This window comes from Nelusetta ayraudi, unplaced genomic scaffold, assembly GCF_046127955.1.
Source record: "Nelusetta ayraudi isolate G7.1 ecotype Tasmania unplaced genomic scaffold, CSIRO-AGI_Nayr_v1 ptg000024l, whole genome shotgun sequence".
NCBI lineage: Eukaryota > Metazoa > Chordata > Actinopteri > Tetraodontiformes > Monacanthidae > Nelusetta > Nelusetta ayraudi.
Genome location: NW_027466074.1, coordinates 58,582 through 84,000, shown reverse-complemented (window position 1 = coordinate 84,000; position 25,419 = coordinate 58,582). Strand labels below are relative to the sequence as shown.

At 47.2% G+C, this 25,419-nt stretch overlaps 1 protein-coding gene across 2 annotated transcripts in view; it reads left to right on the top strand.

Annotated features, from left to right (window-relative positions):
• nkain4 (sodium/potassium transporting ATPase interacting 4) overlaps positions 1-25,419 on the top strand; it is a 42,835-nt gene that overhangs the window by 6,903 nt on the left and 10,513 nt on the right. For both annotated transcript variants that reach the window (XM_076028498.1, XM_076028497.1), the window contains exons 2-5: positions 7,239-7,376; positions 8,607-8,687; positions 13,895-14,095; positions 24,616-24,676. In XM_076028498.1, coding sequence (XP_075884613.1) covers positions 7,239-7,376; positions 8,607-8,687; positions 13,895-14,095; positions 24,616-24,676 — 481 coding nt within the window. The remainder of the gene's footprint in view (positions 1-7,238; positions 7,377-8,606; positions 8,688-13,894; positions 14,096-24,615; positions 24,677-25,419) is intronic.

The following is a 25,419-nucleotide window of genomic DNA, read 5'->3' as shown; positions in this document are numbered from 1 at the left end:
AGAGCTAAACGGCGGCGGTGGCGGCGGCGAGCTTGACTGAAGGCTCGGTGGCGGTGAAGGACCTCCACCCGTTTTCCACAGGTGGCAAGTAACAAAGTGCAAATACTTTGCGACTGTGCTTGAGTAGATTTGTCAGGTATCTGTACTTTACTTGAGTATTTCTTTTTCTGACGACTCGTGTACTTTTAAGGTTATTTTAGAGTGCCTTGGCTTTGGGCTTTGGGCTCACTGTTCAGTATTGTGAAAAATAAACACAGAGAATAACACTGAACAGAAATCTGTACTTTTACCTAAGTATTTTTTTTTTTTTTAGTATTTAGTTTTTTTTTGTTTTTTTTTTACACAAGTATCCGCACTTTTACTCAAGTACAGAATCTAAATACTTTTGCCACCTCCTCTGTTTTCGAGCATCCGCTCCTGGTTTCACAAGCTGCAGATATTTCCGGTTGACTTCAAGGGAGGGATGCGCACGACGCACCTGTGTCCACCGACAGGTGGAAGATGCGACGGTGTTACGTTGGGAAGAGCGACGTCACCGACTCAATTATGGAGAGCGGATCCCGAGGGCGCAAACTGCCGACAGCTGCTTGCTGTTCTCCGCCGCGTGTCGCTAATTAATGGGAACTCTCTCCTGTCACAGCTAAATTGCTTACTTCTTAATTGGGGCAAAATCGCCACAGTTTTTCTTTCTTTTTTTCTGGATCTGGGACATGGAGAGGCTAAAACGACCGGCTGAAGCTGCTCTCGTTTCTTCACTTTCCCTCCCAACCAGTGCTGTGTTTACGTGTTTTGGGTCGCGTCCAGCGCTGCACTCTCGTCCCTCCTTTTCCTTCCTCGGCTCCTCGGAGAAATCAAAGCGTCTGTGTGCGCCGGCCGCAGTCTGCCGTCTCATCTCCCCCTTCCGCGTGACGCCCACGCGGCAAACAGAGAATTTGGAGCCTCAACAAAGCCCGCAAAGTGACATTAATTCCGCCTCCTCTCTTTCCCCGGGGGGTTGAGGCTGTAATCGTGACAACCAGCGACTCCGCGTCCCTCTGGAGTCCAAATTAGCCTCCGATGACCCCGACGTTGCTGCTGCCACCTTTGCAGATAAGGAATGTTTGGCTGGTGCCGAGGCCATGATGTGGAGAAAGAGAGATCAAGGAAGGAGAAGAGAGCCATGGAGCTTTTTTTTTCTTTTTTTTTAACAAGTGATGCCAGCTGTGGGAGGGAGTTTCACAGTGTTTGAATTTGGGTCATATCTCAGTGAACCTTCACCGAGGAGTCAGCCTGGTACGAAGTAAAAAAAAGAAAAGAAAAACCTCTAAAATGCTGCCAAATCAGTTCAGTGGAGGCTGTTTTGTTGGAAGGCAGCAACAACAAAAATGGCGTAAAGACGTGGAGCTGGTTTCAAAAGAGATGTTTTCTTCTGCAACCACTTCCCCATTCGTATGACTCACATCCAAACAGGGCCTGATATTTTTGTTTTGACTCGGTGGGAAAGTCCGAATATATAAATGTTGTTTTTTTTCTTCTGTTTGATCTTCAGTGACTGATTAGCTCCGTCAACGTGGTGAAGTCTGACATGTGTTAGTTTCAGTCACAGCACAACATAACAGGCAGTGACAGTCATATTTACTTAACACAAACTGAGCAAGTCACGATTTTCCAGATGCACGCTTCAAATGCAACTCGCTCCTTTTTGCATTTGTAAATATTTCTCTTGCCGCTGGCGCTATTTGCAAGTTTGCAGATTCACATTTCGGCAAGTGAATGAAGTGACACTTATAAGGGAGTCAGCAGGAAGGAATAGCGAATAAGGCTGGGATTACAATTACCACAGAGGTCTGCCATAGGTAATATCATTGTAAAGCATTTTCTTTCAAGCAATTCTTCAAAGCATTAGTCGAGTTAATATCTTTGCACGCTGGGGTCGTATCAATGGAATGGAACTCTGGGTCAGAAGAAAAAAAAAAAAACGGTGTCATTTACTAGCGTCATTCCGCAGGCGAAAGTCAAAACGTCCACATTAATGAATTATTTAGAACGATTTCTCATTAGGAAGCAGGGCGGCAGATGAGAGACGGGGATTATGTGTGTGTCTTGGAGTTTTTGCTGGGCCAGATCCTGCGAAATCTCATAACACTAAGCCTAAACTTTGCTTTTACAGAGCTGAAAATGATTCCAAGCCTTGGATACAGTGTTAAAAGATTCTTACTGTGAACCACAGGAACAGGCTGTGTTTGTTACAGCCCAGCAGACCACAGAAGTTCAAAGTGTTTTTGCCAGCGTCCAGAGGGGAACTTTTTTTCTCTCTCTCTCTCAGGGCTCTGCTTTAATCATGTTCTGTGCAGCGACGGCGGATTTGTGCTTTCCCAACCGCGCTGGGAGATTAGTTTGTTTTTCGCATTGTGAGTGGCGGCGGTTTAACGTATTTCATCATTAAGTAAATAAAGAAATCTTTCACTGGTGGGCTGTTCAAATTGGCTTTTTTGCGTATATTTAAAAAAAAAAAAAAAAAAAGCATCCGCGTGCACCTCCCTGTTGTTTCACCTCAGCATTCTCTTCAGCGCTGACGTATTCCACTGTGAGCCCCGCCCGTCAATCGGTCGGAGTAGCAAGTAGCTTATGAAGGCACCCTGCTTCTTAATCCCCGTCTCAGCTCCGCCGGACTGGTCCCCACTGAGGGCTATCCATCTCTGCGACCCTCTGCCAACCCAATGAAAGCCACACGCCCTCCACCGCACACACGCACGCACTGAGAACCGCCACCATTAGCTACGCGAGGACAAAAAAAAGGAAAAAAAAAAGTGTTGTTTTTTTTTTTTTCAATTTCTTTTTCTTGGAGGAGCAAGCTTTGACGCAGTGAGTGAGGACAGCCCAAGGCAAAGGGTGACGGAAAGAAAAAGACAGAAAGACTGCCAGGTGCTGATTCATGACTCTCTCACATGTTTTGTCCCAGCTCCTGCTTGGATCAGCCGTAAAACAGGTGTCGTGACAGACCTGGTGGGCGATGACTACGTGAAGTGCTGAAACAGCCTCCCCTTGTAGTTGATTGTGTGGACTTGAGAGCGTTTCAACCAAGCGCACGGAGCGAGATTGCGTCGATCCCTGAAGTTGTTCCCCAGCCAGTAGTTTTGGCCTCGCAATGAAGCGTTCTGTGGCAACACCGCTAGTCTATAAGTCTACTACATATTAACAGTTGACAGCACATTGACAGTGCGGAGTTGGTGAGCACTAGCTCTTCCCCTCGCTCTTGCGGTGAGCTTGGTGTGCCACACCATGGATTTTGAGCGTTCGGCTCTGACTCCGGCATTAGACACGCTGGCATGCGAGACCCCGGGGCGATGACAGTAAACCTCAAGTGACGTGATCAGGCAATTCAAGCGTAACACCGAGCGACCCTGTCTGGCGCAGACCCAAGGTCAGGTTCCGCAGAATCAATTGGCTGAACAAAACGACAAAGAAAAATATCTGCGCGGGTTAATTTTTTAATTTCTCTCCTCTCCTGGTCCTCGGTACTGGTTATGTGTACAAAATAATTATGTCTACTTGTGTAGATGCTGCCATCACTTGGACTGTAGCAGATGATATAGTTATAGTCTTGGGGGTCTACGTCACTCAAATCTCTGATATCAAATCACCACGAATAGTGTCCAGATCAAGAAAAACAAGAACAATTTTATTTTCTTCCTCGTGCTGTCACTACTCACAATCTTCTGGCCGACTGCACCGGTTGCACTTAAATGACAAATGATTCATGCCGCCTCGAGTCACATACGCAGACCTGCTTTCAAATGAAAAAAAAAAAAAAAAAAAAAAATGCTGATGACACATTGGGCTTAACGTGATATCGGAGGATGTTTTGCAGAGCGAAAGACGCATCAATGTGATTTGTGATATCTGGAGGCTAAGAGGCGAATTCGAGGACGACCGGTCGCCTTTGTCCCCTTTTCATGTTGTCAGCTCCTCTTTCACTTCACACCAAACCCCTCAGAGGTGCGTCCCACCGCAGCACCACCGTCAGCGTTCTCTGCACCAGCAGAGCGGCTGTTTTCTGACTACATCTGTGCCAGTTGTCTGAAACACACACACACACACACACACACACACACAACAGCTTCATTAGCCAATCAAGTGGTGCAGATCAAACTGCTTCGTCCTCTGAGATGCTCTCATCGCTTTCGCGCCTCGCTGACTTCGCTCCCGCGTCTCGGTTTGCGCGTTTCTGACGGCGGTGATGGCGGTGATGGCGCAAAATGATTTCAGCCTTGATCGAGGATGGCTCCACTCGTGGGCGCTTGTCATTGCTGTTTGTGGATGCCCCATTTACTCCAAATCCAAAAGACCTGGATAAAGTGTGTGCCCTTTATGGTGCGTTCCATTATCCTCATGGGCTAATGAGAGAGTCCGCAGTCTTTCAAGTGCTATGAATGACCTCAGTCACATTGACATGGTTCCAGTTGTGACTCCAAAAAGCAAGACTGTCATATTTATGACTGGCATCATACTACAATGCATTAGCACACACATGAAAGCATAAAAACAAGAGGTTAACATTTTACAATCCTGCCCCGATGGCTTTTTAAATGACACTGTGTGCTAACGAAACAAAACCACAAGCTTTGGGGCCCCTACAAACTTCTGACCAAAAATCCCAACCTCGGGCGGTGTTCCAATGAGTTCCTGGTCGCAACTCAGAGGTTCTGCTGGTCAAGTGGAGGTAACTGACGTTACAAAGCAGCGCGGGATCGGGGCCAAAAGAGGTAATACTGGAGGCGTAAGAGGTACCTTGTTGTATCCCGCTTTATTACCCTACCTCCTAATTGCATAGTATTTACAGTGGGAGGAGTGGTATGCGGTGGTAACACGCACACACCCAGGACGGAGATACACACTTAAGAGATTCCGTCACTCTTTGGGGAGTTATTTGTGCTTGCAGGAGGTCGGAGGGAGGCTTTTACGGGCCGCTGTACAGCCGCCTCGCTCTTCCTGGAAAGCGTCGGTATCTTTTGATCAAATTCCGGCCCACTCTCCCGTAGTCCGCTTCCTATGAATCGGGGGCTAATCGCCGCTAGATGCATGCGTGCTCGTGCACGTACACGCGCAGCGGCTGCCTGCCTCAACGTTTGCCTCTGCGGGTGTGTGAGACCTCTCTGTTCTTGATTGATTGTTGTCATCTCGGCGGATTATTGAGTTAGCGAACGTGAGAGGCTCGCCACAGTGTCTAAGAGGCTAGCAGTGCCGCCCGTGGGCGCGCACGTCCTCGCACACACACGGACACAGACATTCCTCATGGCGGTTTCACTTTTTTCCAATTCAATCATTGGTGGAAATCTAACTGAATAAATCAATGGCTGTGTGTGATGAGTCTGTCTCAGGATCATTAAGACGTGCACTGGACAGATGATGGCTCCTGCTCATTAGTATGACTGTTGCGTTATTGGTACGTGTGTGCATCGCGCGTGTTCCTTTGAGCAGTTTGTAGTACTGTAGTCTTTTTGCTTGTTTAGCCATAGTTCCTATCACCACAATTTGGCAGAGGCGCTGGAGCCAATCCCAGCGGATTGGTAGCAAAGGTAGGGTCGCACCCTGGACAAGTCGCCAGTTCATCACAAGTACGCAAGTATTTAAACTTACCGTCAAACCTGCCTATTCCTGGGCCTTTGCGCTGTGGTAGGAGGCAAGAGTAGCTGAAGAGAACCCACGCAGGTGCGCGTAGGACACTCGAACCCCACACAGAACGATCCAAAGTTGGACTCAAATCGTGCGTCCTTTTGCTTGTGAGAGGTGACGACGCCAATCGCTCACAATAACCGTCAACATGGGGGTTTAGGCAGGGCACCAAATGCGGACAAAACTGCGGAAGACAGAAAAACATTTTATCAAATAATAAACAAAAAAAAAAAAAATAGGAGACTCATCCTAGAAAGGAAACAATTATGAAACAGACTTGCAGGCCTGGACGAAGATGGATTGTGCATGAAACTGACAATGCAACCGAGGACCGAGCGCAGAGAGAGACAAGGACTATTTTTAAATTATTTCAGTCAAGGGCTGGGCTGTCAAGGAGACACAGGCGATGCAATCATGGGGCAACAAAAAAGGCGGGAAAACAGAAACAACAGCAAGTAAAATACAAAAAATACAATACAGCAATGACAATAACACCCCATATTCTTTGTTTTTGGCAGCTGAATTTAAAGTTAAGGCAAGAACATCTTAGCATATTTCTTGCTTTGCCACAAGAAACACTGACTGCGGGTCACAGGTCACCCCTGACGTGAAGACAGCCCTCGCCCTTTATGCAAAATCCTGTTCTCCGTCTCCGTCAAAGTATTTCATTCACATCTGCATCGCCGAGCTTCTCGTGCTCCCATCAGTGCGGTTGCATTTCCGTGCATGTTTGCACACGCTCCGCCGGTGCGTTCCGATCGCTGCGGCAGAGACGAGAATGCCCACCCCTCATATTTCCTCCCAGCCCCCCCAAACCATCCATCTTCAACTGCATGGCTGGAAATGACACGCCGACATGCAACAAAATGGACTCGCAAACACACACAAACTCACATGCACGCACACACGCACACACGCACACGCACACACACACACACACACACACACACACACACACACACACACACACACACACACACAGGCAGACAGGGAAAATAACCTCCCCTCGGCTGGCAATTAAAAAACAAGGTTGCTGCCTCATCTCTGCGTTTCATGCACGCTAATTGCCTTGATCAAGGGTTTGCGTTGGCTTTTTATACCTGGTTGGCACAAATTGTTGCATGCAAACCGCTCAGTCAGAGGCAATGAAGGCAAACAACCAAAAGACAGGTCACTTTGAATGATTTATTTCTCCTGGCGTCTTGTAGGGAAACTGTGCCGCCGGTTCTTTTGTTGCAAAGAGTTTACGCTGCTTGTGCCTGCTTGTACGCATTTGTTTGCTGGAAAAAAAGAAATACATACGTTTTACATGAGCTCCTAAGCTCGCTGCAGTGGTATTTACGCTCTCCAGTAAAGTTCCCACAGTCTTTTCATACCCTGGAGGCGAAGTGGGGGAAAGGTGAAGCTCCTCTGAAGCGCTGCTGGGGTGGAATCAATGAATCTGTCATTGTTTATTTTACGAAAGTTCCTCTCTTCAACTCTGGGCGCTCCCACGGTCGGGGTACAACAGTCCACACAGTCCACTGCCTCCAGAACAGAACACGCCTCGTAACGTTTGTCTGTTTTTTATTTTTTTGTCTCAGGTTATGGCCCTGGAACGGCAGGTCTTTGACTTCCTGGGCTACCAGTGGGCTCCAATCCTCGCCAACTTCTTCCACATCATCATCGTCATCCTCGGCCTCTTTGGCACCATCCAGTACCGGCCGCGCTACATTGTGGTGGTGAGTGCGCTCGTCCGCCGCATCACTCGGGACCTGAAAGCGGTCGGCTCACTTGGGATTAGGCCTCATCTGGTCGGACGTTGCCCTTTTTTTCCTCGGCGGTAGCGAAGTGCACCGCATTGCGCGACACCCTTAAATCACTCTAATCCCCCCGGTAATTAGAGCTAATTAAATGGGGGTGCAGGAGGAGGGGGGGGTGATTGGGGGCCAGCTAAGAGGCTCATCAGATTTACGCTCGGCACTCTTCTGAGTTTCTGGACAGAGAAGGTCGTGCAGTTTGCGGCGGCTGACCTGCTTCGCCCCAAAGTGCCGCCGCTGTGCTGAATAAATGTGCTTTTTGTATAACTGCACCTAAGTGGTTACGCCCTTTGGAATTCAGAGCCCATTTTTAGAACGGGGCGGCACGCAGGTAATATTAATGACCGGCGGGGAGCTGAGGAGAGTAAAAAAAACCAAAAAGGGAAACTAAAGTAAATAAGAGGAAATGAAGGATTAGACGCGTTGAGAGAAGAGATGAGTGAGAGCCGGCTACCGGCTTTCAAGATCTGACTTGCATGTTTTTTGGGTTGTTTTTTTTTTTTTGCTTCTCTGCTCCCCCCTCTGACATGGCCGACAATTTAAACACCGGGTTCATCACAAGTTAGGATGCTTGTCTGCGTCTGCCGGCTGGACTCTTGAAGTTAATGCGGCCTCAAAAAGCCTCAGTGCCCTCGGTGCCGCCATCTCATGCAATTTTTTTTTTTTTTTTTTTTTATCTTTGCAACTTTCTTCACTGCAGATACAGATGCTGAAGACATCAAATATTTGGGAAAGATATCTGTAACCACGCAGCAAAGAAAAAAACCCATTTGAAACTCTAAATATGCTTTTTATGAAAGGTGGCTACGATGAAAAATTTGAAGACGTTTGAGTTATTTTCCACTTTTATTGTTTCTGACATAATTACATGTGTTCATGTGTTCATACATAGTTTTTATGCCTTCAGTGAGAAACTGCAATGTTAATAGTTAATAGAGAATATACAGAATATATGTGTTTGTGTGTGAGAGAGGGTATGTGTGGGAGGGCACTGTCTGCTCATCTCACTGTTCCGCGGGTGCAACGCGTTAACTCGTGCTGTCGGTTTCTTCAGCGGCGGTCATATCTCGTTCTCTTCACATCGCCCAGTTTCCATGGAGCTAATGTGTACGTGTCTCCGCCCACCTCCCCCCTCCCCCCCTTCTCCCCCAGTACGCTGTGTGGGTGACGCTGTGGGTAGCCTGGAACGTCTTCATCATCTGCTTCTACCTGGATGTAGGAGGCCTGTCCAAGGTGAGACTTTATTTTGTCATCAGGTTTCTGTCAGACCCGTCAGCGCGCCCGCCGAGCCATGACGAACTTCAACAGACGCAACCGACATTCCCGTCTCGGCTGAGAGAATGGAGCGCAAACCGGCTAAATGTGTGATTAAAAAGGACCCAATTTAGCCAAGTTTCAGAATAATAATAAAAGTAATCAATGGTGTTCTACTCCCAACGGTAAACAAGGTTTGTTTGGTCAAAAAAAAAAAAAAAAAAGACTCATTGTTTTACAAAACAAGCGTTTATGTCCCCCCCATCTGCTACATTCATACCTTGGGAGAGCCAACTACCTTGTGGTTGGCCAGCCACTCACTGCTGCTAACCCTAGCTACATTGCTACATTAAAAAAAAAAAAAGAGTCTGCACAGGTGTTACTGTGATAACCAGGTCAACTTGAAAGTCCCCCAAAATCCGAACGGTTCGTTCCAGCTCAGTAACCGGAGAAAAGTCGGCATGCAAGTTGTCATTTCTCGTAGTTGCCGTGTTAGTTGGCGTGCCCCGAAATGCAGAAAGTTAAAGAGCTGCAAAAGTAATTTTTTTTTAATAATCGCACCCCTTTAATCATTTAAAATCTGCACACAACCTGCGCGTTTACCCGCCGTCCTCCCTCTGCCAACTGTGCGTCTCCAAACCGTCTCGCTCCGCTCGCTCCCTCTTTGATCTCTCTCTAATTTATTCCCTGCCTTTTTTCTTACTTTTCTTTTTTTTTTTTTAGGGCTAACCCTCCTTTTCACTCTTCTCCACCTCCGCCCTCTTCTCCACGCGGCCCGCCAAGCCGTCGCTATCTTGGCTCCCCGTTTTCTCACTTGACCATTGCAAATGATTATTTCACGCCGGCTGCATTCATCTCACACCGATCCGGACGTCCATAATGAATTTCTGAAACACCTCGCCAGGCTCTGGCGACTTTGTGAAAGAGAGAGAGAGAGAAACCTGGGCTCTGTCAAGTGTGTCCATCCAGCCTGGTGTGCGTGTGTGTGTGTGTGTTTGTGTGTGTGTGTGTCTACTCTACTGTGAGCTTCCTGCTAGAATAATGAGGCTTGTAGGGGCCAGCTGCTCGGGGCTGAGACTGGGCATTAACCCGACAGATGGAGGTAGCCTGGGCTCACAGCACTGCATATGGTGGCCAGGAGGAGAGCTGGCTAATGGAGCGCACGCACACACACACACACACACACACACACACACACACACACACACACACACACACACACACACACACACAGGGTTCATTCACCCCTCCTAAACGCACACATGCATGACCAAACTTGGCACACAGCTTTCCAAGAGAGTGGCTGCCTTTTTATTGTGTAAGCCAGAATCCAAAGGCTAATACTCTGCATCTTCGCCCTGACCGGTGTAGACAGGACAGCTCTGGAGGGTGTGTCTTTGTGTGTGTGTGTGTGTGCGTGTGTATCGGTGGCCAGGCCGGTAAAGTGAGGGGGCCGGCCATCAGAGCCCGTACGCCACATGCTCCATCACCTCCGATTGATCCTTTGTCCCCTCCCCCATGGCGCGGTGCAGGCCGACAGACCCGACAGACCGACAGACCGACAGACAGACAGACAGACAGACAGACAGACAGACAGACCCCTGCCACTCCACCAACGCCTCAGAGGGCTAAACATGCTCCGATGCATCTTGTGATATTGTTCCACTGAAGATGTGGATGTAAAAAATGGAACAGTACTGGAATTTCGACAATCTTAACAGCAATACCCACCTTTCCTACCTACAGTGCTGAACATGCTCTATTTTTGGATAATCAATGCATTATGTGATATAATTCCACTGGAGCTGATGAAAAATAAAGATAGGAACAAAGCTGGAATTTCAACAATCTCAACAACACCAACCTTCCTTACTGACAATACCGACTGTATTGACCATAATCTCGGCTTTATACATGCATTGCACAGAGCGCGCTGAAGGTGAAACTTTCTAAATCTTATTTCGCCGATTACCTTTTGACCCTGTCGAGTTTCGTGAAGTGCTACCACACTGCCGTTCCCAGTTGATTTTAATAATATGTTTTATTTTGGGGAAGTTTACCTCACATGAAGAGGAACACTGAACCTTTCTTGTGAGCAGTATGGTAAACAAAGTCGGCATCTCTGCAGTTTAGCTTCGCTGTCGTCCCGTCAGATGAATTGGATCTGGAGCCAAAAATTAAAACACCGCGAACAGGGAGACATATGGGCCCTTTCAGCCGGTGCTGAAATGTGGAGGGCGAGGAAAAGTCAAAACAAGGTAAATTGCGGGGCGAAATACGTACTAAGTCATCTACCCCTTACTAAACGTAGAATAATTGCCGCCCTCTCTCTATCTCAGCGGTCACAGAGAGACGCAATGCCAGCTTGGTATTACTTTGCAAACCACCCCTCCTCTTCCCCCCCCCCCCCCCACAGGATTAATATGTAAAGCCAGTGCAGGGCCACCTCTTATGAAATATTTAGAAAACACTCATCACGACCTGAAGTGTCAACAGCGACTGTTTGGCAGTCAGGTGTCGTCCCCAGTGTGTTCGCACTCTCTCTCTCTCTCTCGCACGCACACACACACACACACACACACACACACACACACACACACACACACACACACACACACACACAGCTCCCATCACTATGATTCAGAAACAGTAAAGCGTGAGCAATAAGATTCCATTGATTTGATTTCAAGCTTAGCAGAATGCCCCGTCTCGACGCTGATCTCGATAACAGGATTGTCTCCAAATATGTATTGACTTTCGCTATGAGATAATTTCTTTGGTGAGCGCTGCAGCGTAGCAATAACACTCCTGGGAGTGAGTTGCCAACGGCGCCTTGAGCATTGGCCCCCGACGAGGCCAGCTGAAGACGGCTTCAACCCGAGCTCGTAGCGTCGATTGCCGACTTCTGTTGTGTCTGTAGTTCTCCCGCCCGGCCCTCAGCGGTCCTCGTCTGGTTGAGTGACAGACAGAGAGGGGAACTCGAAGCAGGTGGCCACGGCGAGATCAGGGATTTGGCTGTGAGGTCTGCCGTGAGCGTGCAGGCATCGGTGTCGGTGGGACGGCTGAGCAGACAGACATCAGAGATGTTTCCTGATAGGACTCGGGCCCTGTTAATAATGCATGTCCCGTCAGCGAGGGCCAGATGCGGGGTTCAAATGCTGTAGATTAGGTTATTGATTGGCATGAGCTTCCGCACATCTCCATGTGAGGGCTCGTGTGTCAACATATTATTCAGTCCTTATAAAAAAAAATGTTTTATAAAAAAAAAAGTGGGATATCTGTACTTGAGGCTATTAGTAAACATTTTTGGGTAAACTTTAAAGATGAATTTTGACGTGAAAGCAAGGTGTAAGGTTTTATTCACCTCTGTTTTTGAGATGTCCTTAGCTGATGGTTCCATCAAGCAAAGTTGAGTGAAGTTTTGTTTTGATCGCTCTGAAAAAAGAAGAAAAAAAATCCACTCAGGAGCAACGTCTCTGGGCTGAAACGATTTCACTGTTGCTCCAAATAAACACTCTCAGCTGTGGATTATTTTTTCCTCCACTGGAGTCTTGTTCCAAATAAATCTGTTGACGGTGGGGCGAGAGGATTATCCTGAGGAAAACATGTACAGGTTTCTATTGAAAAAAAAAAAAAAAAAACTTTGAATTTTTCTTGACACATTGAGCAACTCAGTCATAATATGGGTACCATGATGATGGGTAGGGTGACAGTGAGCTTTCGGCAAGCTGGAAGATTTAAGGTAACTTGAGAAGTCAGAAGTGATTCAGTCCTGAGAACTATATTCTTTATCTATCTGTGAAATTTTTACTCACTGACAACATAGAAATACATTGAAATAATATATATGTACATGTGAATAATTATTAGTAGTATGATTTTAAGCTGCGACACGGTGGCGCAGTGGTTAGCGCTGCGGCCTCACAGCAAGAAGGTTGTGGGTTCGATTCCGGGCCTGGGACCTTTCTGTGTGGAGTTTGCATGTTCTCCCTGTGTCTGCGTGGGTTCTCTCCGGGTTCTCCGGCTTCCTCCCACACTCCAAAAACATGCATGTGAGGTCAATTGAAGACTCTAAATTGTCCGTAGGTGTGAGTGTGAATGGTTGTTTGTCTCTATGTGGCCCTGCGATGAACTGGCGACTTGTCCAGGGTGTCCCCTGCCTTTGCCCTGACAGCTGGGATAGGCTCCAGCAGACCCCTGAGCTCGGGACTAAGCGGGTATGGAAAATGAATGGATGAATGAATGATTTTAAGCATCATAAATTGTGATTTCTATATATATATATGAATAAGAGATCTGAGATCAGATTGTTTGATTGAAAATTCAGTAGTTGCACTTGCTGAAATGTGCAAAAGAAATGTCTGAGATATATTAGCTTTATTTGGGATAGTTCACCTTGGGGTTTGACATTGCTTCAAACAGGCCCATCAGTCTAAGCTCGGCTTTTTTTCCAAGTACATATGTTCTGTTGTGTAACCTGATAACTCAGATTTCAACTCTGGAATCATGATCATCCGTCATGCCAACGATTTCCAGTTTGTCTTTAAAACTGTGTTGTATCAAATAACCAATTGGCTTCCTTGAAGTTGCAACACAACCAAAACCGAGAAACAACTACATCTGTCTTCTTCACAGAAGCCATTAGCCACACTTACTGAAAGTACTACTGAAGGCAAACTCTCGATATCTAATGTCTGGCTTTGTGCATGAGTTCCAAATAAGTGTCGATGATCCAGATGATGCTAGCATTAGCAGCTAGCGATTGACCTGATGGACGGCTAATGCTTGCCATTGTACAAATTGGAAGCTTTGAACTAACAAACTAACAGCAACAAATTGAATTGGTCCACTCCATCGTGATCAACTGAAGGTTTGTCTAATCGGGATTTCAGGTTTACCCTTCATGAATGCTTCATATTGGTTACCGAATGGATATGTGGCAGGTTTGTGGATCGCTTGAATCGTAGCAAAATTCAAACATGGTGATCACAGTTCCAACCAACCAGTGCCATTCTTGCTGCACGATGCTAATTCCGCAGTGTCCTACATACAAACATTACAGAGCTGCCTGCAGATTTGTGCTCCCTGCCCACTGCACTGTAGCACAATGGCTTCCCCAAAGAACTCATCGCATGCTCTTCAGTCACATACGGTACCTTGCTCATTCGTTTTTGTCTCCCTTCCAGGACAGTGACCTGCTGACGTTTAACATCTCCGCCCACCACTCGTGGTGGAGCGAACACGGGCCGGGCTGCGTGAGGAACGAGATGCAGCAGGCTCCGGGGGTCCGCACCACAGAGAGCCATTCCTACATCACCGTCATGGGCTGCCTCATAGACTACCAGTACATCGAGGTCGTTCACAGCGGTGGACAGATTCTTGTTGCTGTGAGTAGAAGTTGCGGACACACACACACACACACACACACACACACGTCGGGACACGAGGGCTTCTCTCAGTGGGATTTTTTTCTCAGCGAAAGGTGGACAAAAAAAGTAGAAAGGCAAAGGTGACGCTTTTGTTTCCCCCTCAAGCACTTTCTTCCCCTTATAATTCCACAGCGGTCTCTTATTTTGTCTATGGCAGCCTTTTCCTTCCTCTGGCCCCGGCCGTTGAATGAAAAATTGATCTGTTGCTTTGTCTGCCTCTGACTCGGACCTGCCAGCTGCTAACAGGTTACTCAAACACTGGAAGGGCTGTTATTGTCTTCTTTATGCAGTGCCGTGTGAAAACAGGAGAAAGTCACATCCTGCCAGCGTGCGCATTTGCACAGCACTCCTGCACAATCGTCTCCCCCGGTGCTGGACGGCGGCCAGGACCCTCGTGGCTGCCGGAGAAGCCGACTGCTTGAGTTCAAATGCGAACGTCGCAGCAGCAGCAGGCTTTCGCTCACACTGTGCTGAACTTCACTCCCGCCTGTGGTAACGTTCGTGTTTTGGCTCGGCGTACACGTTTGAGAGGTTTCTCCTGATGGCAGAGGATGACTGAGGGAAAGAGAAAGCCTTCAGGTTTTCGCTCTTGTTAGCTAATCTTGAACGAATTTACACCTGGGAGAGCGGACCGACTGCAGTTACACCCCCACAGCAGATGAGGAATCCAGTGGAGGAAACTGGCGTTAGAACTGCTGGCGTTAGTTGTGCTATTTTGCCTGCCGAGGAGAGAAGTGTTAAAATAGTTTACCTCACTTTATAGCCCAACTCTGTGTGTGAACCTCATTAGCTCATCCACTGAAAGAACATGTTGCAAAGGTTTTTTTTCCATTATTTATTTATTTATTTTTTTTATGGTGCAGAAGCAAAAAGCATGTTGTTTGGGAAAAAAAAAAAATCTGAATTTGTCACCTTTTTGCAACACCAGGAGTGACCGCGGTGCCTCATGTGGTTGAAAAAAATTGAACTGTGGAAATCAAGACTGAGCCTTGAAATAGAGACAGAGACCATTTACTTTGTATACTCCCTTAAAAGCATGACAGCACTTACGAGGAGGCCGTGCTGTTATGTGTCTGCTCTTGTTGCCTCCTCTCCTCTTGAAGGGAGGTCCAGATGGAGGGAGAGGGTTAAAGGAATGAATACAATAGAAAAGGAAGAAAGTGGGGTGTCCCTTTTGTCTTTGTTAGAGGGGCTTTCAAGGTCGCTGGGAGAGGCTATTAAATATTTAGCCTGCGCTCCAAGGAGAATGCTTCATTAAGATGAAAAATGTTGTCATCATTGTCATTTATCTGCTCAGATTCGTCACAAGCTGGGGAATAAAAAGACGCGATTCATCGGCGGATCTATAGATTTGTTAGCCCTGCGTTGGGCTGCAGGCTAGACGCTGCCAAAAACATCAAGGTTATAAAAGATGGGCTCGAAGTGAAGGCAACCTTTTCAAACTGGAACAATGTATTATTCATTGATTCATCAGGCGGAGGGATAACTCGCTCCATCTTTGCCCTTTGTTCCATCCTCGCCGCCTTCGGCGAAACACGTCTGGTCCGTCCATTCATCCGCTCACAGCGCATTACTGGCCCTGGGTTTTCCACTGTAATAATAACAAGTGATTTTCCAATTTAGTCAGCGGGAAAATCTCTTTTACTCCCCCCACCATCCCCACCTCCCCGCGCCATCTCAATCCCATAACTACCCCATCTCCTTCTCGCTCCTTTGCACCGCCTTCGACTATTAAATAAAACAGTGGAGTATGAGAGAAAGTCTCCGGTGAGAAGGCCGGGAGAACAGACGAGTGCGAGAAATGACGGGTTTACATCTGTAGACATGGCTGCTGCGTGCCAGAGGAGGCCGTGAGAGACGTGAGCGATGTCAGAGCTGCCGAGCTCCGTACAACAGTGGTGTGTGTGTGTATGTGCGTGCATGTATATGCTTGCATGTGTCTGTGAATATAGCACTCTGAGGACTGGGATCTCAACAAACTGAGAGAAAACAATTTGGGACGTCCCCACATGGAAAAGGAAGGGAATTCGATGTAAAGTCCTCACTATGACAGAAAACGAGAGGTGTGTGTGTGTGTGTGTGTGTGTGTGTGTGTGTGTGTGTGTGTGTGTGTGTGTGTGTGTGTGTGTGTGTGTGTTGGTAAATATGGCAATCCAAGGACTGGAGCACTTTTCCAACAAACAGAGGACATTCTGGGCACTTTGTGGTTTTCCTCGCAACTTTATTGTTAAACGTCAAGCTAAAGAGTTTAGTGTCAAGGCAAAGTGTGAGTTGAAGTGAAGCTAAGTGTTACAGTTACAGTTACAGTTACAATGGAGTTACGTTTTTGGTTAAAGTTTGGATTAGGCTGTACAGAACAATGGAAAATGAAGGGAAGTCGACGCAAGCACCCACAAGGATAGAAAACAAAGTGTGTGTTTCTGTGTGCGTGGGTGTGCGTGTTCAGACACACACCCGCTCGGATGCCATATCGTTTAACTCCAGCAACTGCTGCCACAGGCACTTCTCGCTTGCGCTGCCTCTCCGGTCCCTGGAAAACAGCGCCGGGAGGCTCGTGTGCAAGTTGATAATGGGAGAAATGGGAGCCTGCGTCATTCCCCTTCTTTCCATCACTCATTTCCTCCCTTTTTTCCATCCCGCTCGCTATCTATCCCTTCCTTCTGTCTTCCTGTCTTCCCTTTTCCTGCTCAGATCGCTCACCGTTTGACCTCGGTGTCGATCAAATTTCCACGCGAGATGGGCGAGAAGAAATGACGCCGCCTCCTCTCCAGCCCCGCTCTTTGGGTCTCACTCAATTTAGCCGCGCTGCATTATTTTCCACAGGGGTCACGTCAGCCTGTGGTCTGTGTTGCGCTGCAGATTGCGTTATGTCCATTTTTAGATCTTTATTCTCTTTCCGCCGCTGACGCGGTGCTGCAGCAGCGTGGGTTCACTTCCTGCGCCCGGGGCCTCTTTCTGCGCATGGTGTTTGCATGCTCTCACTTGTGCGTGTGCGCTTTTTCTCCGAGCTGTCAGGCTTCCTTCCTCAGTACAAAGACATGCACATGAACTGTGCATGTCAAGAGCTGTCTGTGGGAGTCGTTTAAAGTTGAAATGGTTGTTTGTCTCTGTGTGGCCCTGTGAGAAACTGTCAAACTGTCCAGGGTGTAACCCCGCATTCACCCAAGGACAGCTGTGATGGGTTAGCAGCACTGTGACACCCACACACACACACACACACACACACGTATATCTATCTATCTATATATATATATATATATATATATATATATGTATATCTATATATATATATATAGATATACATATACAGACACACATATATGTATTTAGCCCTCTGTTTAGAGCCTTCCACAGCGCTGGGTTTTTAGCATTCGGCTAAAACTGATGCCTTGACCAAAACAAGACGAACGCAAGATGGTCTCAGAACAGACACCTTGCTCCCTAACCTGGGAGTGATATTGTGCCCTATGTGACATCACAAGGGGCATGAACAGCACGGCAATAGGCTTGCAAAGATCCCAACTGCCTATGTCACTCTCTGAGAAGATGAGAGCCAAGGTAAATAGCGAATTTCACTGACAGACTAGACAGACTGTGAATTTTGCATAAAACCTCTAACATCAGAGGTCATTTGGGGGTCATATTGAGACCCCTGGCTGATTGGAATGACTCACACTCCCCCTTGACGACTGCTCAGGGCCGCGCCTCCACCTCAGGTCAGCCAACTGTTTGTTCCGGGCTTGTTGTTGAGAATCTGGGCTCGTCCCCTCCCTGCTCTGCATTCTTCCTCGAGGTCAGAGTTCTCGCTTTAATAAGTCAGTTAGTCCAAGTTCTGTTTTCACATTCTGACCCCGATCAATACCCCTGTGTCAAAAAACAACTTGTTTTGATGCCGTGTCAGGTCTGATTCGATGAATGAACCAGGAACCGCCGCACACGGGTTGTCGGCTCAGCGTGCGCTGTCAAGGATTAGAAGCTGGTACTGAAGAACTTGCAGTGCAGTGGTGAAGCGGCATTATCTGGACTGTGGGCTGCCGCCAAAAGAAACATGTGTCACGTGTCAGGAGGAGGAGGAGAAGAGAAATAAGTTTCCAGCAGGGCTTCGTGCTTTAGCGTCAGGCTAGTGGCAGTGGCCTACATCACAAAAAAAAGGAGAAAAAAAAATAACTGGCTGCCATCATACTTCAAAGGCTGTCTGCGCCAAGAGCAGTAATTGTTAATCATTTTGCACAGACATGGATTTTCCCCAGATTAATTTTCCTAATATTTGGTCGTTTAAAAAAAAAAAAAAAAAAAAAAAAAAAAAAACTTGTGCAAAGAGCACCGAGGGGGGAAAACTTTTTTTTTTTTTCTTTTAAAGAGAAAAACAAGCGGCGTTAAAGAAGCAAACCTTCTCCGGCAGCACGGCCGTTTTCCCAGCTCTGCGCCTGTGTTTGCTCGCTGTCTTTGCCTTCTGCTCATTTGTTTTCTCCCTCTTTTTTTTCTCCCTCTTTTTTTTCTCCCTCTTTTTTTTCTCCCTCTTTTCCCCTCCTTCCCCCACAGACTTAAATCTCGCACCCAGATCCCATTTTTCTTCCTCCCTGCCTCTGGTGTCTGCGCTTATAGTGTATTTATTTATTTATTTTTCCGTTTTTTTTTTTTTTTTTTTTTGGAACGCGGCGCCCTTTTATTTGCAGCTGTTTGAAGTGGAAGATGCAAATCAGCGCGGCAGATACTTAACCGCCCCACGTTTTCGGCGCGTTAGCGGGGCGCTTGCGTTTGTTTGCGCGCGTGCACAGTTTTGGCGGGGAAGCTCCCTGGGAACCGAACAGGTGGATGCAGTCTCAGCAGCGCCCCGTCTCATCATGTTTCAGTCATTAAAGACGCAGCTGCCCGCCGACGAGCACGCACGTCTTATTTTCCTGCTGCTCGTCGCAGGGCACAAAGTCCCGTCCAATTAACCCTCGCGTCTCGCCTTTTTGTCTGCAAACTCCTCTCATTGTCACACACATCTCGCTGTTTTTTTTTTTGTTGTCCTGACTCTGACGACTAAATCAGTTGCGCGTTAATTGGCTTGACGATTGGATCCATGCGTACGCAGGCCGTTGGACACGAGCGAGTCGGAATTAAATAGAATGCAAAATGCTCGGAACGCCGGCGTATATGAAGACAAGCGTTTTCTGTGTGTTTTAAACAGGACAGTGTGAACTTTATTAGTCATCACATAGACAAGCAATCTGGCCGACCCCGGCTATTTGAAATGAATAAATTAATTAAGTCACAGACAGCTGTAATTGCAAATGATTATGGGGTAGACCGCTATGGTGAAGATTATAATCAGGATTTAAAACAAAAGGTCTTGATTCAAATCCTGATTATCAATCAATATTATCTAGTGATTTGGACGGTTGAGTTCCTGGACAGCTTGTCTATGTGTTGCACTTCAGTGTTAGGATTTTATGAGTGTTGGATGCTGCAGTTGAAAGGGTAACTAGCAGTAACTACTAGTAGCAATTCCCCTTGAAATAGAGACTAAAATCTTATGAAAACTAACCAGAGTCTGAATGCTTGTCTTATTTTTAAATAACTAAAAATGACTTTTTTCAACCGGTCAACAGATTTGTTTCACCCGGGAATATGTCTCTGTTGTATGACAATAAATGATAATTTATCACAGTGCCGTATGAGCGGCTGTCAAGCTCTTAATCAAGAACATGATTAATTTATGGACGGACCTTGTTTACGAGCGAGCGTGTGCTGTCAAAAGTGGCCGCGTGTCTTACTGCAGGCGCGCGTTCAGTCCGGGCCTGACCTTCATTAGCTTATGCAAATGAAAGCAACCTTCTCTGGTACAGCAGCTGGTTGGCTTCTCACACATGCACGCTCGCACGCACATACACACTGACATGAAATCGTGGAGGCCTCTGAGCTGAACTCTGCTCTGAACTTTCTCTGCCTCCTCGTTATCTGAGGGAGGAAGCAGATAGTGCTGAAGCGTCACAAACAGCCCCCACGGTGTCGTCCACGTTTTAGCAAGATCGTAAATGAAGGCCCACAGGAGGACAGCGTCGCCTTTGAAGTCGCCCCAACACACACACACACACACACACACACACACACACACACACACACACACTGAGCAGTGAACTTTTTCTGCCTTCTCACTTCCTTCCGCCAGTTGTCCAGAACAGCACTTTCAAACCAGCAATTCTCCAAGTGGGCCCTGAGAATGGCCCAGGCCAACCGTGTCACCTGACATGTTGACGGAGCGGCCGGTCACAGCTAGCTAGGCTAGTGGACCCAAACTGAACGAGTTGCACCGAAGTTTAGAGGAACAAACAAAAAAACGAGGGAGGCGTTCTGCTGCTTTCCATGGCGCTCACGTCGCAACCGCATGCAGCTGCGTGCAGGAGGGCGTTTATTTAACCGCGTCCACCACACACGTGGCTTGGCTTGTTCATCGCAAATTGAATCGCAGAAATGGAGTCATCACACAAACCATAAAATTAATTTGCCCACCATTACAACAAATGAACATTCAATAACTGAGAGCACCATTCAACATAGCAGACTGCTGCTCTCCGTGTCGTCAGAGAAAAAATTTTTTTTTATTGTAACGTTGAGCTATTTTTGGTTCAAACGTCCTGCTGTATTATTTCCATATTTTTTTTTGTCACAACTCCCATAAAAGCCACTGAGAAAACTGTAGGTATATTTTTAGCCCTCTGTTTACAGTCTCCTGTACAAACATCGGGCTGTTTAAAATCAAACAAAATGAAATAGCTTTGTTTGGAAGTCGTTGCTATCAACATGACTAAGAGGTAGCCCCAGAGAGTGATTTCAACACTTTGACCCCGTACGTCACGTCCGCTGACGTGTAAATGTGAAAAAGTGTTTCCGTGACACTTTTGCAATATACCTACATATCGGTACGTCTGAAAAACCACCTCATGAGAGCGTCAAAGCAGTTTGTTATTGGGATATTTAGGTTTTTCGCAATTGTAGGGGTAATGGAAACGCAGCTCCTATGCTACTATGCTACAGCTACATTTATTCTACAGAGCGTAAAACATTTAAAAACTGTAATTGAATGATGAGGCCATGATGAGGAATATTTGTTCATTTCTGAACGGAGACGTTCAGGTGGGTAGAGACAAAAGCGGAGGAATACAGACTGAGTTGAAGGGCATGAAAAATGAAATGAGTGACGTATAAATGAGTTAGCATTAGCCCGGCAGCCTGAGATGGAGCCCTGGGGGGACAGGTAGGGCCTTGATGAGCCTAATTACTTTGAAATGATCCCTGAACTTCAGAGGAGGACGTTAGGGGCAAGACTGTGTGTGAAAGAGAGCGAGATGATTTCGGTGGTGCGGTTTGAGGAAATGCTGGACGCTGAATTGTCACTTTTTATTGAGGACATTGACCCTTGTTGACGGAGTACAGCGGCGCCTGCAGCGAGAGAGCATGAAGTGTTTCGAATTTGATTTCACTTTCAGCCTGCAAGTTTTGCAAAGGATGATCAGCAGACGATCAGACCATGGCCGAGCCAGAAGTTAAAGGAAAATGGTAGAATAAAGCCTTTCATTTTCGATCAAAACTACCCACTTGGAACAGTGGGGAAATTCTAAATTGAAATAATTTTTTTTTAACAGATTTAGCTTTCAGTGTTCGTGTTTATAATTCATGGCATCAACAGCATTAAGCTGCATTCTAGCTGAAAGGATTTTGACTCCTGGTTTGGCGCTTCTAAACTACCATTAGCCCCTTAGCACATCTGAAGATCTAGATGTAATTAACTGTCTCTGTCATCACAGACATTTACACCCTTTTGTACGACTGACAAAATGACAAATTACAAGCCTGAGTGCCGAAGCCTCCTTTTCCGAAGGAGTCGCAGCATTTGAGGGCCTTGATTTGCAGCTGACAGTCACTGCCGCCGCCCGCTTTTGTCAGCGTTCGTGATGTGTGGGCGAATTGCTTTTCTTGATTAAACAAGAAGCCCGAGTGATACCTGCCGAGCTGAAAGGCTCGTCAGGCACAGAACACCGTGCAGCACTTCAGCACAAGATGCAAGATTGTTTTTACTCTGTGATCACCGCATCAAGTATTTTGTCTGTGTACATGTTTGTATCAGTGACCATTCTAGCTGTTTTCATACCTTTACTTTTAATCATTTTATTATTTGCAATTCGCATTGTGATGATTATAGTCGATAATGCGATTTCCAAACAGAGTTTGCGTTCGCTTCCATTTCCACTTATTCTTCACTTACAAGAGGTCACGTGATCATACACGGCATTTTCTTCACTCCACTAATACGGTCTGATTGGGCATTTAGGCTAAATGGAAACAGAGAGCGAGTGAACCATGCAAATGTCATGTTTTGCAAACGCGCCTCCTTTTCCAATTTGATTGCGACCTTTTTTTGAGATCACGCAGGCTGTGACTGGATTACCAACTCAGCCGCCTTATTAAGGGGCGCGACGGGGCTGTGTGTTCTTTTCACCGGTTTAACTGTGCTCTAATAATATCAATTATTACAGCGCTGTCAAAACACTCATTCAGATTGGTTCCTTGGAAGAATGGTGCTTAAATACCGGTGTTTTCTTAAAAAATGGCAGCTAACAAGGAGCAAGACCCTTATGGCCCTACGTATATTCTTATACAGTATATATAATAACTGTTCTAAGGGTAGGAAAACCAAATTACTTTTATTATACCGCGAGTATATACTTCTATGAAATGTATTCATGGGCAGTATGTTAATTCAAGCTGAATTTTACACACTGGACCTTTAAGTCGGACCAGTCGTTTTGGCTGGAAAAGAGCACCTGCACGCACACACAGACACAATGGTTGGAACCGTCCCACCCCCCCGGTGTGCCCCCGGCTGATAACACCATCTTGTGTTTGACACTGGCTTTATACATATGCTAATTCCCCTCCATTTCACCGCCTCTCTAATGGATGGTGTGAGACCAGCAATTAGGTTGTGGAGGCCGGAAAAAAAAAAAAAGAGCGCCAAGTCCAGGGGAGGGTTATGTATCTTATCTGGCTCCAACAGGGACGGACCTTTAGGTTTTTTTTTTTTTTTCTCTTTTTGTATTATTTCTCACCAGACCCCACACCTTACTTTTATTCTCAGACAAAACATTTAATCAACGCCTGCATTTTACCCGGGCGAAGGCCGTGTAAATGTTGCGCAAATGATCAAGGAGTACAAAATCCAAATCATTCAGATGAAAGAGCAGCGTGTCAGTTTTGTCGCCCTGGCGCTAACACGGACACCGAGTCATGGGTTGAACTGGCGTGGAACGAAAGCCAGCGCGGTTCAGAGTTGGCTGCCCTTCCCGGCCCCTCCCCCACCACCCCGGGTTTAATGTCTGAGCACCTTGTGTGCACGAAGGGCATCGTGCCCGACGTCGTTTTAATTGGCATGGCAGTCTGCCAAATGATGGCTGTCTGGTTCGGCAGGGAGGGATAGTGTGTGCACGTGTGTGTGTTCAGTGTCTCTCTCTGTCTGTCTCTGAGTGGATGACAGCCATCTGCCCCTTCCACAGGCTATTCTCAGCAGCATGTGCTGGTGTACGCTCATTTCCCCTGTTTATTTTTACACATACGAGCCGCCGCCGCCGCCGCCGCCACTGGCTGCGTGAGAGCTTTCAAGTTGAAACAGCAGCGCTGACGGCTCGTATATCTTCCCGCTTGTTTGTGGGCACCTGATGATTGTATTTGCCCCCTTCTTTTTTCTCTCTCTCTTTGCCTCGACTCTGCATCCTGCGAGTAGCCTCTGGGTTCTTTAACTGTGTAAATGGCTTGAATTCAGGTGAAAATAGAGGTCAGGGGCCAGAGGTCAGAATAGGTAGCCTTGTGGCATAACAAGGAAGCTGCCTTGAATCACAGTAGAGACGTGTGTTGACTTAAATGTCAACATTCCAGAACAGGATGCAGCAACTTTTTGCTTCGCGGCTAAAAAGACAAAAGGTTCCACCTGGTGACGGTAAAACCAGTGTCACCAGGAAATTCTTTCACTCGATCAGTTGATTCCGTAGGTCTTTCAGCTGCACGCTAATATCTCTATTAGCTTACCAAAGCGTTGCACGCCGTTACATCACCCTGCCTGCTGGGGGAGCTATTGCAGGTCTGTTTCAGGTCGCAGTCGTCCTGTCAGCCGTTTTAAAGGCGGTTATTTTTGTATTGCAGTCTATGGGAAAAAATGCTTTTTGGAGCAATGGGATTTTTTTTTGCTGCAGTACCTCAAGTGGCCACTGGATGAAATTGGTGCACCGCCATATTGCCAGTTCTTATAATACATCCATGGCGTCCACCTGCAGAAAGGCCCTTAATTCTTATTTCCAGATGTTCAGTGTGCTTTTTTTTTTTAATTGTTCTTTATTTCTGCCCCCCCCCCAAACCCCCCTACCCCCTATCCCACCCGACAGCTGCTGCATCAGCAGAGTCTGACCTCCAACTGTTTGCTTGTGTTTGTGTGTTCGCAGCTCCTGGGCTTCGTGTACGCCTGCTACGTCGTCAGCGCCATCACCGAGGAGGAGGACAGCTGTGAGTCGCCTCACCCCAACACGCACACACACACACACACACACACACACACACACACACACACACACACACACACGCACGCACGGACGCACGCACACACACAAGGAATTTTTGTCAGAACAGGCCTCCATCCTTCTCCGCCTCCCACTCCTCCAGCTCCACCCTGCTCTGTCAATGCCGTGCTTCTCTCCTCTCTCCTCCCATGGCGACAGCTGGGCCCCTTCTCTTCTCCTCAACCAAAAGGACCCATGTGTTCCCTTCTCCACACCTTCTCCAGTCCCGCTCGGCCCTTCCTCCTGAACTTCACCTCCTCCTCAGCTTGTGTGGTCCCTCCTTCCAATTCCGAAAAAAACCCTTTAATGTGCTTTGCCGTCCTCACTTTTGTCTCCCCTCTGCGGTGCCCCCTTTTGCTTGTCGCTCCAGCTGTCTGCCACCCCACCTGTCCACCCCCCGCCCCACCCGGCAGGGTTTGGTGCTTGCACACTGTAGAATTACACCACCCCCACTGCCTCGACACACACACGAACGCAGCCACCCTTCTATCTTGCAGCCAGAGCAGCGTGTACGAGCGTCCTCTGAACTAGCCGTTGCCACCCGCCGCGAAGCCTTTAACTCCCAGCCAGGAGCTCCGACTGTCAACACACACAGGGGACGTGGTGAAGATGACAGGGAGGATCACAAAACATGCCACATGAGAGGGGAGAGAAACCGGAGAGTGACCCCTTTTTGAGGAACGCTGCTGC